Here is an 18,651-nt window from a genome sequence, read left to right as displayed (position 1 = left end):
TCAAGAAGCAATTTCCCTATTTAAAAATAACTATGTAAGAAATTTTCTTCTTAAGCTTTGATTCTATTGTTTAAAAAAATGGAAATACTCTAATATGTCACAACTTGGGATTTACTCAGAATAGTATCTTCCAAACTATGTTCCTTGGAGCAATAGGGAATCAAGGTATTAATGATGATTCATTTGGAAAAAAACAAGAATAGAATTCCTTTGTTAAATTGTTTTGGAAAATATGCGTTGAACAAGTTGACTCTTGCAGGACTTTTCAAAGCTCCTCTCTGAACCCTCAAATGAACTAATAGCAACTAAAAGAAGGGGAAAAAATAAGAAAGCCCCATCCTCATATGAATTCAATCACAGTCTGTATGTAGAGTCTATGTTGATCAATTAGAAGATGTACTAGGATTGAGACCAGGTGGTGGAAGAGTGTACCAAGAACAGATTCCCACCTCTTCAGGTCCCTGGGAATGTCCAGCCACCTCAGAAATAGACAGCATACCTTGAAGATCTAACTAGTGAATGGCAGGATGGGATCTGTGGGATTGCCCTGTGTGCCACACCCTGGAGCGGCTGGAGAAATACGCCTAAGTATCCACACCTACCCACCCACCCTTTCTCTGAGAGCCAGGTGTGGGTATGACAGATAGCAGCAGATAGCAGCTCTTGGTCAGCTAAGGGTCAGCACAAAGGTACGAGCAACAGTAGCAGAGCTCCCATCACAGCTCCTCACTCCATTCTTCATAGAGAAGCTGGCCCCAAAGCAAAGCTGCTTCAGAAATGAGCCATCATGAGAAAAGTATCAAGTGAGCCCTTTGCAGGGACTGCTGGGAGATGGAGCAAAGGGAACAATAGCCTAGAATAACAATCACACATGCACACCAGAAAAAAATAGATTTTATGTTGGAGACACTTTGTAACATGCACTTCATCAAGATAATTAGAAGAAAATATAGACTAAAACAAGGACTCAAAGAGGAGACGAAGAAGTTGAGATGACAAATAATCCCAAAACTTAGTGCATTAAAACAATGCCAAGCATTTATTTACACACAGTTCTACACTGTAGGCAGAGCTTGATGGAAATGGTGCATCTGTGCTCCACACAGTGTCTCAGGAGGTGGTTCCAAGGGGTCAGAGGATTTATTTCCACTCTGCTCACTCACACAGCGAATGACTGATTTGACATGGGCTGTGGTCTGGGACCTCCACTGGGCTGTACCCCTTAAACAATAACTTAACTACATGTGGCCTCTCCATGTGCCCCTGAGCTTACTCACAGCATGGCAGCTGGGTCCTAAGAGCAAGTTACTCAAGAGGCAGGAAGTGGAAGCCGCCAGGCTCCTAAGTTCAGGGCCCAGGAACTGACTCAGAGTCATGTCCACTTATTCTATTGGTCAGAGCAGCCACAGACCACCCATATTCAAGGGAGTGGGGAGGAATGTCAAAGAACACGAGGGCCAATTTTTTCAACTGCCACAGATATTAAACAACATACCATTGAAAGTAAACCAGTGAATCTCTGAAAATCAGTGGGGAAGAAAATATAGAAGGCAGTATAGAAGTAAAAGGCAAAGGCTCAGGAACAAGACGATGGAGTAGGAGACCCCGGCTTCTGTCCCCCAACAAAGATCAACAGTTAGACAGCTATCCGTGAATGAAACAGCTCGGGGAGAATGCTGGAGTCCACTTAAGAAGCTTTAGCAGCACAGTGGAACGAAAAACTTGAGAATAGCTACATAAAAAGGGAAGGAACAATAGCTTAATTTTGCTTACGTCATCCCATCCCTCAGGTCAGCACTGCTCAGTGGAGGCAAGAACCCAGCTAGAAAGAGTTCTCTTCACCAGGAAAGGGAAAACAGGGTGAGCAACCAGCTTCCCCAGCCTTTTGGAGCAGTGCACGAAGGACCTGCTTCAGTTTCACCCAACCCAGAGGCCAGCAAAGCTGAGCTGTCTAGAGACAGCTAGGAACAAGGAAGAAGGGAGAAGAGTGGGGGCTACCACTATCAGCTACACAGCAGGAGTGAGCATGGTTCCTGGTGACCTACTCTGCAAAGGAACCCCAGCAGCCTTCACTACTGAGGACTTCAACCGCCCTTACAGATGCTGCAGATCCCCCCAGCTTTCATCACGCAGGATCTCATCATGGACTCCCCACAGATTTCACTGCTGAGGGTTTTTGCCCTACAGGTTTTCTAATTCACCAGCCACCTGAGTCCCTCCCTACTCCCCCCACCTCACCCACTGGGGAGCAGGATCCATACCAGCAGCCCGCTCCAGCTGCTGCAGCTGCCTGGACCCCAATGGCTGATCCCCACCGGCATGTGTGCACTCGTGGCTATCTCCTGCAGCTGTGCACCTGCACGCTGCCAGCTCAAATCCCATTACTGGCCTCCACTGCTGTGCGTATACCTGGGATGAGCCTGTGCGGCTGCAGGAGTGCATTCTGACAGCCAAGGCCCCTATGGCATCTTGTGGGCTTGGATATATCCCTGTCTCCTGTCACTGGCCTTCACCATTGGGCTCACCTGCAGCTGTACACTTACACACTGTCAGCCCAACTCCCATCACCTTTAGTGCCACGCATGTACCCATGGCAAGTCTCTGCAGCCACAAAAGAGCATGTCAGTAGCCCAGGGTCACTGCAGCTGCTAGTGCACCCACAGTTGGCCTCAACCTGTGCTGCTAGGCCCAGCCCTTGCCACTATGTGATTTGCAGCCAGCCCCAGTCACTACAGAGGCAGCTGCAGCCAGCCCCCACAGCTGAGTATATGCACACCACTGGCTCTGGCCACTGCCAACACCTGCCTGGTCCCTAGCTGCTGGGCCTGGAGGTACCACTGAGGACCCCAACAGCCCTTGAAGCCACTGCAGATCCCCTATAGCTATTGCCAAGGAGCACACAGTTGTTGTTTTGTGAACCACAGAGATGTAAGCAAGTGAAACATCAAGCCCTACCCCCAGACCTGGAGCCATCACATACCCTTGCACTTGATATCCTGTACCCTAGACCAGCAATCCCCAACTTTTTCGGCACCAGGGACCAGTTTTGTGGAAGACAGTTTTTCCACACACCGGGGGTGGGGATGGTTTGGGGATGATTCAAGCACATTACATGTATTGTGTACTTTATTTCTATTATTACTACATTGTAATATATAATGAAATAATTATACAACTCACCATAATGCAGAATCAGTGGGAGCCCGGGGCTTGTTTTCACTTGCCACTCACTGATAAGGTTTTGATATGAGTCTGCAAGCAATTGATTTATTATGGGCTCTGTGCAGTCAAACCTCTCTGCTAATGATAATCTGTATTTGCAGCCACTCCCCAGAGCTAGCATCACCACCTCAGCTCCACCTGAGATCATCAGTCATTAGATTCTCATACGGAGCACGCAACATAGATCCCTTGCATGTGCTGTTCACAGCAGGGTTCGTGCTCCTATGAGAATCTATGCTGCCACTGATCTGACAGGAGGCGGAGCTCAGGTGGTAATGCGAGGAATGGGGAGTGGTTGTAAAAACAGATGAAGCTTTTCTCGCTTGCCTGCTGCTTACCTCCTGCTGTACAGCCCAGTACTGGTCTTTGGCCCAGGGGTTGGGGACCCATGTCCTAGACCCAGGGTCAAAGTATGCTCCAGCATGCTCCCACCCACAGGTGAAAGTCCTTCCTTACTGAAGTCACCCCATACAGTCTGGAAGAGGTGGCTGCATCTTCAAATGTACAGATGCCTACACAAGGCTGCAAGGATCATGAAGAATCAGGGAAACATGACACAACCAAAATAACATGGTAAACTCCCAATAACTGATCCCCCCAAAATGGAGATACACAGATTGTCTAACAAATAATTCAAAATAATTCTTCTTCTCAGAGAGCTACAAAAGAACACAGATAAACAATTTAATAAAAATCAGAAAAACAGTACAAAAACAAAATAAGTTCAACAAAGACATAGAGAACATAAAAAAGAAGCAAACAGAACTTTTGGAGTTGTACAATACAAAGACTGAACTGAAGAATTCAATGAGAGTTTCAACCACAAACTGGACCAAGCAGAAGAAAGAATCAGTGAAGTCAAAGACAGATCATTTGCAATTAGCTAGTCAGAGGAGCAAAAAGGAAAAAAGAATAAAAAGAAGTGAGGTAAGCCTACGGGACTTATGGGACACCATTAAGAGAAACAAGTTATATATTTCTGAAGTCCAAGAAGAAGAGAGGGTGAAAGGGGCAGAGAACTTATTTTTAAAAATAATGGCTGAGGGCCTCCCTGGTGGCGCAGTGGTTGAGAGTCCACCTGCTGGTGCAGGGGACACAGGTTCGTGCCCCGGTCCGGGAAGATCCCACATGCTGCGGAGCGGCTGGGCCCGTGAGCCATGGCCGCTGAGCCTGCGCGTCCGGAGCCTGTGCTCTGCAACGGGAGAGGCCACAGCAGTGAGAGGCCCGCATACTGAAAACAAAAAATTAAAAATAAAAAAATAATGGCTGAGACTTCCCAAATCTGAGGAGAGATTTGGACATCCAAGTTCATGAAGCTCATAGGTCCCCAAATAAATTCAATTCAAATAGATCTTCTCCAAGACACAAAATAATAAAATTGTCAAAAATCAGGCAAAGAGAGAATCTTAAAAACAGCAAGAGGAAAAAAAGCTTGTCCCTTACAAGGGAGCTCCCCATAAGGCTACCACCAGATTTCTCAGCACAAACCTACAGGCCAGGAGAGAGTGGAATGATACATTCAAAGTTCTGAAAGAAAAACATTGCCAACCAAGAATACTTTATGTTCCAAAACTGTCCTTCAGAAAGGAAGGTGAGACAAAGACTTTCCCAGGCAAACAAAAGCTGAGAGAGTTTATCACCACTAGATCTTCCTTACAAGAAATTCTGAGTTCTTCAAGCTGAAATAAAAGGAAGCTAATTAGTAACATGGAAGCATATGAAAATATAAAACGTACTGATAAAGGTAAGTATATAGTCAAATTCAGCATACCCCATTACTCTAATATGGTGTTGTGTTAATCACTTAATGCTGATACAAAGATTAAAGAACAGAAGTATTAAAAATAGCTATAGCTACAATAATTTGTTAATAGATACATGATATAAAAAGACATAAATTGTGATATCAAAAACATAACATGGGCTTCCCTGGTGGCGCAATGGTTGAGAGTCCGCCTGCTGATACAGGGGACATGGGTTCGTGTCCCAGTCAGGGAAGATCCCACACGCCGCGGAGCGGCTGGGCCTGTGAGCCATGGACGGCTGAGCCTGCGCGTCCGGAGCCTGTGGTCCACAACGGGAGAGGTCACAACAGTGAGAGGCCCGCATACCGCAAAAAACAAAACAAAACAAAACATAACGTGGGGAGGAGTACAAGGGTAGAGTTTCTACATACAATCGAAGTTAAGCTGTTATCACCTTAAAATAGACTTATATTTATAAGATGTTTTATGTAAGCCTCAGGGTAACCACAAGTCAAAAACTTGCCATAGATACATACAAGATAGAGAAAAGGGAAGCAAAGTATACCACTATGGAAATTCATCAAATCAAAAAGGAAGACAGTAAGAGAGGAAGAAAGGAGCAAAAGAAATTTAAAACATCCAAAAAACCGTAATATGGTATTAGTAAGTCTTTACCTATGAATAATTACTTTAATTGTAAATGGATGAAATTTTCCAATCAAAAAAGCATAGAGTGGCTGAATGGACAAAAAAAAAAAAGTCAACTATATGCTGCCTACAAGAGACTCATTTCAACTTTAAGGACACAGAAAAACTCAAAGTGAAGGGATAGAAAAATATATTCCATGCAAATGTAAACCAAGAAGTAGCAGGTATACCTATGTTTATATCAGACAAAACAGACTTTAATCCAGAAACTGGTACAAGAGACAAAGGAGGTCAGTCATCTTATAATGGTAAAGGGGTCAATTCATTAAGAAGATAAAATAATTGTAAATATACATGTACCCAACATTGGAGAACCTGAATATATTAATCAAATATTAACATATCTGAAGGGAGAAATAGATAACGATATAATAATAGTAGCAGTCTTCAATACCCCACTTTTAACAATGGATAAGTCATAGAGACAGAAAATCAATAAGGAAACATTGGACTTGACTTGTGCTTTAGACCAAATGGGCCTAACAGAATTTACAAGAGAATTCTATTAAACATATCAAGAAGAATTAATGCCAGTCCTTCTCAAACTATTCCCAAAAATGGAAGAGGAAGAAATACTCTCAAATTCATTTTTCAAGGCCAACATTATCCTGATACAAAAGCCAGATACAAGGAAAGAAAACTATAGGCCAATATCCCTGATGAACATAGATGCAAAAATTCTCAACGAAATACTAGCAAACTAAATTGAACAACACGTTAAAAAGATCATACACCATGGTCAAGTGGGATTTATTCTTGAATTCAAGGATAGTTCAATATACTCAAATCAATAAATATGATATCCCACATTAATAGAGTGAAAGATAAAAATCATATGGTCATCTTATTAGGTGCAGAAAAAGCATTTGACATAATTCACATCATTTCATAATAAACAGTCTCAAAAAAGTCAGTATAGAAGGAACATACCTCAACACAATAAAGGCCATGTATGGCAAGCCTACAGCTAACATCAGACTCAGTGGAGAAAGGTTGAAAGTTTTTCATCTAAGATAAGGAATAAGACAAGGGTGCCCACTCACACCACTGATTAAACAGTACTGGAAGTCCTAGCCAGAGCAATTAGGCAAAAAAAAAAAAAAAAAGAAAGAAAGAAAAGAGAAATAAAAGGCTTATAAACCAAAATTACCTCATCTCTATTTGCAGATGACATGATCTTATACAGTTGACCCTTGAACAACACAGATTTGAACTGTGCAGGTCCACTTACACATGGATTTCTTTCATTAGTATGTACTACAGTACTACACAATCCACTATGGGTTGAATCCATGGATGCAGAACTGTGGATACAGAGGGCCAACTGTGAGGTTATATATGGATTTTTGACTGTGTGAAGTGTCGGCACCCCCAACCCCTACATTGTTCAAGGGTCAACTGTATATAGAAAACCCTAAAGACTCCCTCAAAAAACTGAAAACTAATCAACAAATTCAGTAAATAGCAAGATACAAAATCAACACACAAAAAACAGTTGCATTTCTATACACTAATAGTGAACTATCTGAAAAAGAAATAAAGGAAAAAAATCTCATTTACAATTGCATCAAAGCAATAGAATACTTAGGGATAAATTTAACCAAGAAACTGAAAGATCTATGTACCAAAAATAAGAAATTGATGAAAAAAAATTGAAGAAATGGAAAGATAACCTGTGTTCATGGATCAGAAGAGTTAATATTGTTAAAATGACTACACTACCCAAAGCCATCTATAGATTCAATACAAATCCCTATTAGAATTCCAGTGGCATTTTTCACAAAAATAGAAAAAATAATCCTAAAATTCATATGGAACCCAAAAAAACCCTGAATAGCCAAAGCAATCTTGAGAAAGAACAAAGCTGAAAGCATATGCTTCCTGATTTCAAACTATGCTACAAAACTGTAGTAATCAAAACAGTGTGGTACTGACATAAAAACAGACACATAGATCAATGGAACAGAATCAAGAAACTAGAAATAAACCCATGCATATATAGTCAACTAATATTTGACAAGAGAGTCAAGAATGTTCAATGGGGAAAAAATAGTCTCTTCAATAAATAGTGTTAAAAAAACTGGATATTCACATGCAAAAGAATGAAATTGGACCTCTATATTATAACATTAACAAAAATTAACTCAAAATGGATTAAGGACTTGATTGTAAGACTTGAAACCATAAAACTCCTAGAAGAAAACATATGGAAAAAGCTCCTCAGTGTTGGTCTTGGCAATGATTTTTTGGATATGACACCAAATGCACATGCAACAAAAGGAGAAATCAACAAATGGGACTACATCAAACTAACAAGTTTCTGTACAACAAAAGAAACATCAACAGGATGAAAGTTCAACCTACAGAATGGGAGAAAATATTTGCAAGCCATCTATCTGATAATCGGTAATTATCCAAAATATATAAGTAACTCATACAACTCAATAGTAAAGCCCCCCGAATAATCAGATTTCTAAGTGGGCAAAGGACCTGAATAGAAGTATTCTATTTTTTTCTATATTTCTATGACAAAAGAAGACATTCAAATGGCCAACAAATACATGTAAGGGTATTTGACATCACTAAGCATCAGAGAAATGCAAATCAGAACCACAATGAGATGTCTCTTCATACCTGTTAAAATAGCGATCAATCACCAAAAAGATAAGAGATAACAAGTGTTGTTGAGGATATGGAGAAAGGGGAATCCTTGTACACTGTTGGTGGGAATGTAAATTGGTGCAGCCACTATGGAAAGCAGTATGGAGTTTCCTCAAAAATTAACAGTAGAACTACTGTATCATCTGGCAATCCCATTCTGTATATGTATCCAAAGGTAATGAAATCACTATCTCATAAAGATATCTTTACCCCCATGTTCATTACAGCATTATTTACAATAGCCAAGACATGGAAACAACCTAATATCCATCAATAGATGAATGGATAAAGAAAATATGATACGTGTATGTGTGTGTGTGTGCATGTGTGTGTGTGTGTATGTGTGTGTTGGCTTAAAACTGTAGACAAATATATAGGATATATTCAGACATAAAAAAGAAGGAAATCTTGCCATTTGCAATAACATAGATGGACCTTGAGGGCATTATGCTAAATGAAATAAGTCAGAGAAAGACAAATACTGTATGATATCATTTATATGTGGAATTTTAAAAAGCCAAACTCATAGAAACAGAGAGTAGATTTTGGTTGCCAGGGTTTGGGAGGTGGGGGAAATGAGAAGATGTTGGTCAAAGGGTACAAAGTTCTAGTTATAAGAGGAATAAATTCTGGGAATCTAATCTGCAGCTCGGTGCCTAGAGTTAACAGTACTACATTGTATAGTACTTGGAAGTTACTGAGAAAGTAGATCTTAAGTGTTCTCACCATTACAACAGTGACAACAAAAATTAGCAATTTTGTCAGGTGAAGGATGTGTTAACTAACCTTATGTTGTAAACATTTTGCAATATATACGTGTCTCAATCATCATACTGTACAAAAGAAAGAAGCCATGTTAGAAGCAGCTAAAAGAGACTGAACACAAATGAAAAGATGGGAACATGGAGAATTTCTTTAAGAAAACAAAGTGAAATGGAAAACATTAACGAGTTAAGCAAGATTAAAGAGAAATGATAGTGATGAAAGCAGATTAGCTCAGTGCTCAGAGAACTGTGCATGACAGCGTGAATTTGTGCAGCAGGACTGTAAATGCAAATGCCCTTTAATCCAGCAACTCCTTACAAGTACTCTACACACAGGGAAGATACACTGTCAGTAATGTTCATTCTAGCATGATGTGTAATAGCAAAAATCAGTAAACGACTTAATGACCTCTCAGTAGGAGGCTGGTTAAATCAGTTGTAGCAGATTTATGCGAAGCATACAATTAACTCTCCTAAAAGTGACTTTCTTTGCATGTGCTGACATAGACATATATCTATGACACATGGTTAAGTAGAAAAAGTAAAAAGTGCAAAATGTATATACCTATAGCTTGATTACCCCTCAAGAAAGCATATATTACCAGTTTATACTTATATGTAGATTTTTCTGGAAGGATTCAAGAAAAACGATCAAACGTGCTGTCTCTCTTGTGAGGATTTGGAGTTTGTGGTGGAGAGAGATTCCCTTTTCATCATATTTAGGGTTTGTCAAAGGTTTATCTTGTGATCAGTTTAAAATTCAGAATAAACTTGAAATAACACACATGACTAGATTGTCCACAACTTTTGAAATCAAAATCTAAAAATAATACATAACATGAATGAGACAGACATATAAGCAGTGTGTCATTTAGAGAAGTGCCCTAGCACCTGTGGTCTCAGATTGATATCCCCGAGTTGTCTCCTCTGACCACCGTAGGGCAACTCACCTCCCTCCCTCCACTTCAAGAGATGTCGCCCAGGTTAGAGTGACTTCCATGGGAGGTATCAAGACTTCACTACACCACGCTGAACCCTAAAGCCCCAAAGAAAGAGTTTTACTAGGCAAGATTTTTATCTCTTTACTAGCACCTGCTTTTTTAAATTAGAAAGTTTACAACTTTGTTTTAAATACTAGCAAACCATCTCCCCCAAAACAGTGTTGGCTTAAAGATGTAGACAAATGTACAGTAATAGTTAAATATATTATGAACAACCTAGTATTTCTTGGAGCAAAACCATGAAGTAATATTCAGGCCTGACTCTTGCATTGCCACGCCAAGCTCCAAGAAGCTGTGAGTAGACAAAGGAAGAGGTAAGAGAAAGCGACTAAAAAATACAAAAAATTCAGTCTGAACCTTAAAAATACGTATTTAAATTTTTTAAATTTAAGATGTTAATATTTAACATATTTTTAAGATTCAGACCAGTTATATACACACAGGCATTTTGTGAGTCATGATTTTATTTCTTTTTTTTAATTATGGTAAAATGCACATAACATAAATTTTACCATCTTAACTGTCTTTAAGGGTACAGTTTAGTAATGTTCAGTACATTCACTTTGCTCACAACCCATCTCTAGAATTCTTTTCATCTTCCCAAACCGAAACTCTATACCCATTAAACAGCTACTGTCCATCCCACCCTCTCTCCACAGCCCCAGGCAACCATTATTCTACTTTCTGTCTCTATGAATGGGACTACTCCAGGGGCATCAGATGAGTGGAATCATACAATATTTGTCCTTTAGTGACTTGAATTGCCTACTTCACTGAGCATAATAAAGGGTAACCGCATGGTTCATCCATGTCGTGGCGTGTATCAGAGTTCCCTTCCTTCCTAAGGCTGAATGATACTCCACTGTATCAATATACCCCATTTTGTTTATCTATTCATTTGTCGATGGACATTTGGGTTGCTTCCACCTTTGGCTGTTGTGAATAGTGCTGCTATGAACAAACATGATGTCCACCATTTTATTCTTAATGAAACATCTCTTTATGTGCTTGGTTTTCAGGCCCAGACCCACGGGAAGTGGCCCGTGAAGTGGTACGCTCCGGAATGCATCAACTACTTCAAGTTCTCCAGCAAGAGTGACGTCTGGAGCTTTGGAGTGTTAATGTGGGAAGCATTTTCCTACGGGCAGAAGCCGTATCGGGTGAGCTACATTTGTTTCATTTCCTAATTAACAGACCATCAAAACAGATAAGCCCCAGATTATCTTTAAAGGACCCTGAAAATCATCAAATCTGGACACCCTTTCTGAGTCTTTATCTTTTGAGAGTGGGGGGTGAATATGATCTCACTTTATTCTAAACTGAAAGAAATATTTGAAGCTATCTGGACAGTATGTGGGGGTTTTTTAATTGTGTATTACACATATAAATATGCATAAAATATATATATATATATATATATGTCAAAATATATATGTTGACATAAAATATGTCAACAAAAATTCAATTAACTATCAAGTTAAGAAGGGTAAAAGGGAATTTTATTTGAGCCAAACTGAGGACTATAACCCAGGAAGTAGATTCTCGGAAAGCTCTGAGAACTGTTCCACCGTTAGAAGTCAAAGGCACAGTCATATATATTTTTGAGACAAAGGATCATACATCAAAATGACATACCGATATTTTACATAAAGGTCACTAGGGATACACAGTCCAGGTAAACATGTACAGAGGGAGCGGCAAGTCACCATGACCTACAGAGCTAGGAAAGAGCACTGTTTTTTAAAGAAGTTACAGTGCTAGCGTCAGAAGAAAGGAAAAAAAGTGATCTTTATGGTCAAACAGACACTCCCATCTTTGAGGAGCTCTGGTTAATGTGTAATGCAGATGCACACTGCACAGCAGGGAGGGAGGGAGAATGTCCAAACAAACACAGAATTTTATGTTTAATTTTTTTCTTGTCCTGCCTTAAAATATAAATTTTATTTCATCAAATGTATACCCAAATCACCATTTATTAGATTTGAAATAGAAATAATGGCTATTCCCGTTATCAAATTTGTAGCTGTTACCTTTTTTTCGATTTTTTTCTTTCATATATATATATATATATATATATATATATATATATATATATATATATATACTGAAAAGTGCACAAATCCTAGGCCACAGCTTGATGGATTTTCACAATTGGGACACACCCATGAAGCCAGCCCCCAAATGAAGAAACAGAACAGAAGCCCCCCTTTCCCCCTGCACACACAAAACTTACCCCAAGGGTAACCCATCTGACTTCTAGCATCATAGATTAGGTGCTCCTGGTACTTCCCTGGTGGTCCAGTGGTTAAGACTCCACGCTTCCAATGAGGGGGGCCCAGGTTCGGTCCCTGGTCAGAGAACTAGATCCCACATGCCGCAGCTAAAAAGATCCCACATGCCACAACTAAAGATCTTGCACATGACAATGAAGATCCCGCGTGCTGCAACTAAAACCCAGAGCAGCCAAATAAATATTAAAAAAATAGATTAGGTGCTCCTATTTTTTGTACTTTATATAGTTGAAATCACACAGCATGTACTCTTTTGTTTCTTTTGGGGGGTAGGATGTATTTGTTTTGTTTTGCTGCGTGCTATGTTTAAAAAGCTCAAGAGTATTTTGTGTGTTTTAGGGAATGAAAGGCAGTGAAGTTTCTGCTATGCTGGAGAAAGGAGAGAGGATGGGGTGCCCTCCAGGGTGTCCGAGAGAGATGTACGAGCTGATGACCCTGTGCTGGACCTATGAGTGAGTACCCAGCCCTTCTTGCCATTTAGCCCAATGCTCTGGAGGCAGATAGAATTGCTGAGCACTAAAAAGGAGCATGAATTCTGTCTTTTCATGAATCAGGGATGGGCTCCTTTCTAAACAAACAATGGGGGGAGAGGTCTTGCTTCCTGGACCACACACTTATATTCTTTAGTCTAAAGAGTATAGACAATTACTCTAATTCGGGATATCAAAATTTAAACGTAGATAATATTGGCCAAAGGGTGGAGGGGTGGTCAAAGTAAAAACATACGCTTAAGGGTCTGGTCTGGTGATACGTGCTATTTTGGCATGAGCGGATGGCAGAGGTACTTAGCAGGGGGATGTCATACTTCCTAATTCCTGACCACCTTTCAGAGTGAGGCATGACCACGGATGGTGGCCAGTTCACAGATGGATTGGCCAAGGTAGCACTTCCCGAGAAGCAACTCAGAACTTGGAACAGTGGCCCTAGGGTCTGCACTGAGGGGCCTCACATGGCCTGCCTGGTAGAGCACATGTGACGTTGTAGGCAGGTGATGTCCAGGGCAGCTCAGCTGGCAAGGGAAACACACTGCACCTAAGAATCAGGGACGTGGCCTTTGACCTTGCCTGGGTTTGGCAGCCTGGACATGCATCATGGGGAAACCTCCAAGCCATGGTCTCTGTCCCTCTGACACTGAAGTGTGCATATAGCGCCCTTGCAACTTGGCAATGATGCAGGTCTGTCATCCGGGGGAGCTCATATATCTGCCAGTAGATTTGGTACTTCGAGGGTCAGGTTTGTTCTCAGATATGACAGCTGATATTGCAAGAGTATCTTCAGGATGATGGATATTTCAGGTGCTTTCAGATGCCACCTGGGATTCTGCAACACCCCGGGAAGCATCTTCCACAACTGTAGCTGGGAGTGGAAGTGAAGAATCTCATTATTATCTAGAAGTGACCCAGGGTCAGCAAAAGAGAGGGCAGTTATTTCCCTGCCACTTTCCTCATGGAGGTTACAATTCTGGGCTAGGCAAACAGGAAACAAATTAACCCCAACATAAACGCCTGATTATGTATTGTGATGGGTGCTATAGAGCAAGCTACAGGGAGCTTTGAATGAGAGTAGAGAGTTTTGGGGGGAGGGTCATACTTCCATTGGAGAGTCCATACTGGCCTCTTTTAGGGAGGGGCATTCCAACCGAGAACTGCAGGTTGAGGAGCTTGAGTGCCGGCAATGCCCCCACTAGGCACGAGGGTCAGAGCGGAAAGAGCACCCCAGACCCAGGTAGTCGGGAGTGACCAGGACGCTGGCACACACACAGGACACTTGACCACCCTCCTCTGCAGAAGCTCAGTGATGTCCTAGAGGCAACCTCACCCGTGGTATAAAGGAGAGGTTCCCTGGGAAACCTGACCAGGTGTCTTTGCTGAGGGCCAGTCTGTACTCCTGTTTCCCTACACTAGTTTGTTTGCTTGGTGCTAGGCTGCTGGGTGGATGAAACCCTTATAGCAAGACTCAAAGGGACTCTTGGTGCATTTGGATCCCCATGGTAGGAGTAGAACACCCTGTTTGGCAAAGATGTTGAAGTTGTGTTCTTTGGCTTGAAGTTTAGTAGCAGGAGGGAGGCTTTCCTTCCGTGTGGACACAGGTTTCCACACATGGTCCTACATCCCAGGCTTGGCCATCACGTCCCCTCCTGCAACACAATGTGGTGGCCAGAGACATCTTCCCACAGTGAGTGTGGTCTATAGACATGACCACAGATGGCTGATATTATTACGCAGTTTTATTACCTGCTCTTGAAAGCTGTAGGTGCAACCATTTGTTTGATGCCCTTTGACAAGACAACCTATTTTGGTTCTGTAGAAGCCACCCTGCCCTTATAACAGTAAATGATTCTTGGTTCCCATGGGTGGTCCCTGGCTGTTCTCTTATAACTAGACTGAACCATGTGAAATCACAGTTGTTGTAGGTCAAAAAGGTTGAATGTGGACAGTTCATGCAGTTTAACCTCAAGTTCTATGTCACTTTTTGGGCAGTTTTACCCACTTGCAATATAGCCAAAACTCTTGCAAAATAAAATTAACTTCCAAGCAAGGATAGACTCTCCGAATTTTAAGAAATACTTGCTTCCAACTGATTCTGTTCAGTATGCCCATGTTAGAGAAAGCAGAGATGTCTATAGAAGTTTGTTTAGAGGTTGCAAGTTGTCAAAAAAACTTTTACCCATGGTTTATATACATCATCGCCTCACCTGCCAACAGTGACAGAAGTAAGGCCTGGCCACGTTAAGGTTTAGAATAGCAGCGTCTTTTCAGAAAATCCAGAGCCATCTGATTGGGGTGTGGGGAGGGGAAGTTTAAATTGTGTCCACATTTTTTTTTAAAAAAGATTGAGTCAAACGTTAAATATATATCTGCAGCACACTGACCAACTAAGTATTTTCAGACACGTTCTGTTTTGCTAGGTCATAAGGAGACAGTCTCTGAACCTGCGGTTAAAAGATCCTGACTTTGAGAACAAAACTTTCCCATCTTTAAGGTGGACAGGAGTCACCTGGGAACCTTGTTGAATGCATATTGCGTTCTTTAGGTCTGGGGTGGGCCTAACATTGTATTCCCCAGAGGCTTCTGGTCAGCCACACTTAGAGCAGGGATGCAGTGTGACCGCAGGCTCATGAGGAAGTGGGGCGCCGCCACTCCACTAGCGCTTGGCCTGCAAAGACCCCTGCTGTGACCAGCACTTTTTCACAAGCATTGATTACAAACAATAATGCCTCTCTTCCCTTTGCAGCGTGGAGAACAGGCCCGGATTTGTAGCAGTGGAACTGCGGCTGCGCAATTACTACTACGATGTGGTTAACTAACGGCTCTGGCGCCCTTCTGTGGCTGCCTTTGAGCAAATGAGCAGTCGAGGGAAGACTATTCCAATGCTTTGATTTTGAGTCTCCATCTTCCTCCGCCCGGGAGAGCCAGCTCAGGTGGAATGTTCCACTGACTGTCGTTCCCCAAAGCCTGTCCTGGAACACGCCCTCCACAAAGCAACCCGTCCCAGAGGAATGGTGGGAAGACAGACAGACACCAGGACCAAGGGTCCCGTGGATTCATGTGTGTTTCTTGTCTGTGTGGCAGGTTATTTGCAGGATTTGTTTCCAAATTTCTTTCTGTCTTTTCAGTTCTCGGGCTCCTGGGCTGCATTTGAATACCCAGCATCACCATGGGGTGCTGAACCCTCTTGCCCATTTCGGCTGCATTTTCAGTGGCCAGAGGGTGCCCTTGGCTTGTGATGCCTGCCGTGGAGGGAAGGAAGGGAGAGGAGAAGAGGTTTGACTGCCTCCAGAACATGGCCCCTACAGGTCCCAAGACTGAGCCCTGCCACTGAAAAACATTCCCCGATAAAAGTGTTTTGAGGCTTAAAAAAATCAGGCTGGACCACTGCAATTTCTAAGCCTGTAGCCCAGTTAAGGGAAAATAAAAAGTATGGATACTGCTTTTGCTCTATGTGTTCTGAGGCAGAAGACTCACATCTGTATGAAAAATGGAGCCTGTTGGAATGAATTGGCTTGGCTTACTTTCCCCCCAAAAGCCTCTCTGAAGACTGTACTTGACTGGAGACTAATAAATAAAGTTCTTCGTGGAGACCCAGTAGGGAAGAGGATGTCTGTCCTCTCAGGTCTGACCTAGGACAGACAGCAGGGTACAGCGGGCTGTCGTCTGCTTAGTGGGGTCCAAGCTTGCTCTCCCCTAGAGAGGGCCCGCAGCCAGAATTCCCTGACTTTTTCTGTATTCATAGTGAGGGACAACCTGGTGGCCAAGGTCATCTAAAGAGGAGTTTCTAAGGCAAGTATCAATTCACAATAAAGCCACAGATCCTGACCCTCTCCACAAGTAAACCTCATTGAGTGTGACTTTGGGTTGAAGATACAAGACCCGAGAACTTTTTTCTAGTCCCTGAGTCTTAGTTAATCCTTGGCTAATGTTTGATCTCATTGATATCAGATTTGCTGTAGCCATCCTTCTCAGGTCAGTCGAGACACATAAACTCAGACCATCTTGTCTTCAGTGGTACCTAAGACATTTTAAAGTGTACATCCAGCCTATGGCCAGAGAGGAGGCCCACTCATGACAGGGGAGCCAGGCACGGAGAAAGGCAGCAGTCGGCACCCCAGCTTAGCCAGCAGAAGACATGGGTCCACTGGTAGAACTTGTGTTAAGAAACTTTCAGAAGCCGCCCATGCTTTTTTGCCACATGGTGGTTTAATCATCGTGTTAAAGAGAGGATCCCTGTGTGCTGAGCAGATACTCAAAACAACGGCAATGCACATTTAGAGTCCCTGAGATTATAAAGATGAGTGACACAATCTCTGTGGTCAGGTTGTTTGTAGAATCATTCCAGAAAGGGCTGGATAAAGCAGTAATGGCATCTGAGAAAGAGACCATCCATACACACTGCTGAACTCCCAGGGTCCTTCTTCTACCCGCAAAGTGTGTCTGTAGCAAGGCCACACACTTACAGGAATAGAGGGCATGCATGTCATAAACATGTAGCGCTCTTGCCTTCTTTCCAGTGGGATTTTCCACACTGTCTAGCAGCTCAACACACTTCCCAGGAGTCTGGGGATGAAGAACATCTAGAATGTGAGTGGGCAAGAGATGCCCTGCTCAGGAGGCAGCCAGCACTCCCCTCTGCTCTGTCCTCTGCTTCTCCCCCTAGTGGAAAGAGGCCTGTGTGTAGAATTTTCACTGTGGCCGCTCGCCCAAGTCTTGTCTAGTGAAAATTGTGTCCTGTGTTAGAGATAACTGTTCTCCTCCCTGGGGTCACAGAGGAAGGCACATAGGGAAAGGCACCTTTGTGGAAGGATTTATGATGTAAATGAGCAAAATTTGGAAGCTTAGGGCTTACTGCAGGGCTGGGCTTTCACATGCATGCTGCCCTTCTGATGGGTCTAACCACGTCTTTACCTGGGTCTGGGCGCCCTCCATGTGCCTTCACCTTTTGGTCCATGTTTAGCAGGAACAAAAGGACAGCACATCAGACACACGGCCCTGGCCAGTACCAATTGTCTGCTGATGCCACAAACACTTTGTCACCTCAGTGGGACCAAAAGTTTTTGTAGCAGAAACACAGTTCATTCTGTGGTTAAAATAATTACAAGTGCTTTTCGTTTGAGCATGTCCTTCCCCTGCACTTGCTGGTACCAGCCTTGCCTTTGTCCTTTGCGTGGTGACTTCACATTTACCCCAGCCCAATGACTGCAACCCCACCTGGGTTTTCACATGTAGGGGTGACCGCCGGTTTATCAGGCTCCCACAGTCCCAAAGAGCACACTCTACCTGTCAATCCGGGCATCATATTCTCCATTCATTTCAGAAGAGCAATCTTTTGTCACTGGACTTTTTTTCAACTGTGATTTTTAATAAAACTTTTAAATGAGCTTTGTGATGATTTTCATGGATGTGATTAAAGTATGATAGGTTATACTGTCAAATACACGGTGCCAAACAGCATTGTCAAATGTGCAACATGTATTTTAAAAAATGGTAAGTCCCCAGCCACATCCTAAAAAGATGGATGTATGCAGGCTGGTCGGAGCAGATCTGGAAGCATCTGCCATGCACAGAAGGAAAAGGCCTGTCAAGGAGGGCCCTGGCCCACCATGATCCTCTGTTCACGGGCAGGGGATCTGCCCAGCAAGAGCCTCATAGCTCACATCGTACACTAATGAGAGGTGGGCTAACAAGACAGAAATCCCAAAAGAGGCCAGAGCAGCATTGTGGCTGGTGAACTTTCCCTTTCTCTGTACAGATAGCTTAGGGAG

The 18,651-nt window shown here is 42.5% G+C and overlaps 1 protein-coding gene across 2 annotated transcripts in view; it reads left to right on the top strand.

Annotated features, from left to right (window-relative positions):
- SYK (spleen associated tyrosine kinase) overlaps nt 1-18,238 on the top strand; it is a 96,858-nt gene extending 78,620 nt beyond the window's left edge. For both annotated transcript variants that reach the window (XM_079926836.1, XM_079926835.1), the window contains 3 exons: nt 11,121-11,261; nt 12,732-12,844; nt 15,627-18,238. In XM_079926836.1, the coding sequence (XP_079782962.1) occupies nt 11,121-11,261; nt 12,732-12,844; nt 15,627-15,699 (327 nt within the window). In that variant the 3' untranslated portion in view covers nt 15,700-18,238. The remainder of the gene's footprint in view (nt 1-11,120; nt 11,262-12,731; nt 12,845-15,626) is intronic.
- Nucleotides 18,239-18,651: the final 413 nt, after the last annotated feature.

Source organism: Stenella coeruleoalba (genome assembly GCF_951394435.1).
Source record: "Stenella coeruleoalba genome assembly, chromosome: 7".
In the NCBI taxonomy this organism is placed as follows: domain Eukaryota; kingdom Metazoa; phylum Chordata; class Mammalia; order Artiodactyla; family Delphinidae; genus Stenella; species Stenella coeruleoalba.
The sequence above is the reverse complement of the archived record's forward strand: the minus strand, read 5'-3'. Positions and strand labels throughout refer to the sequence as shown.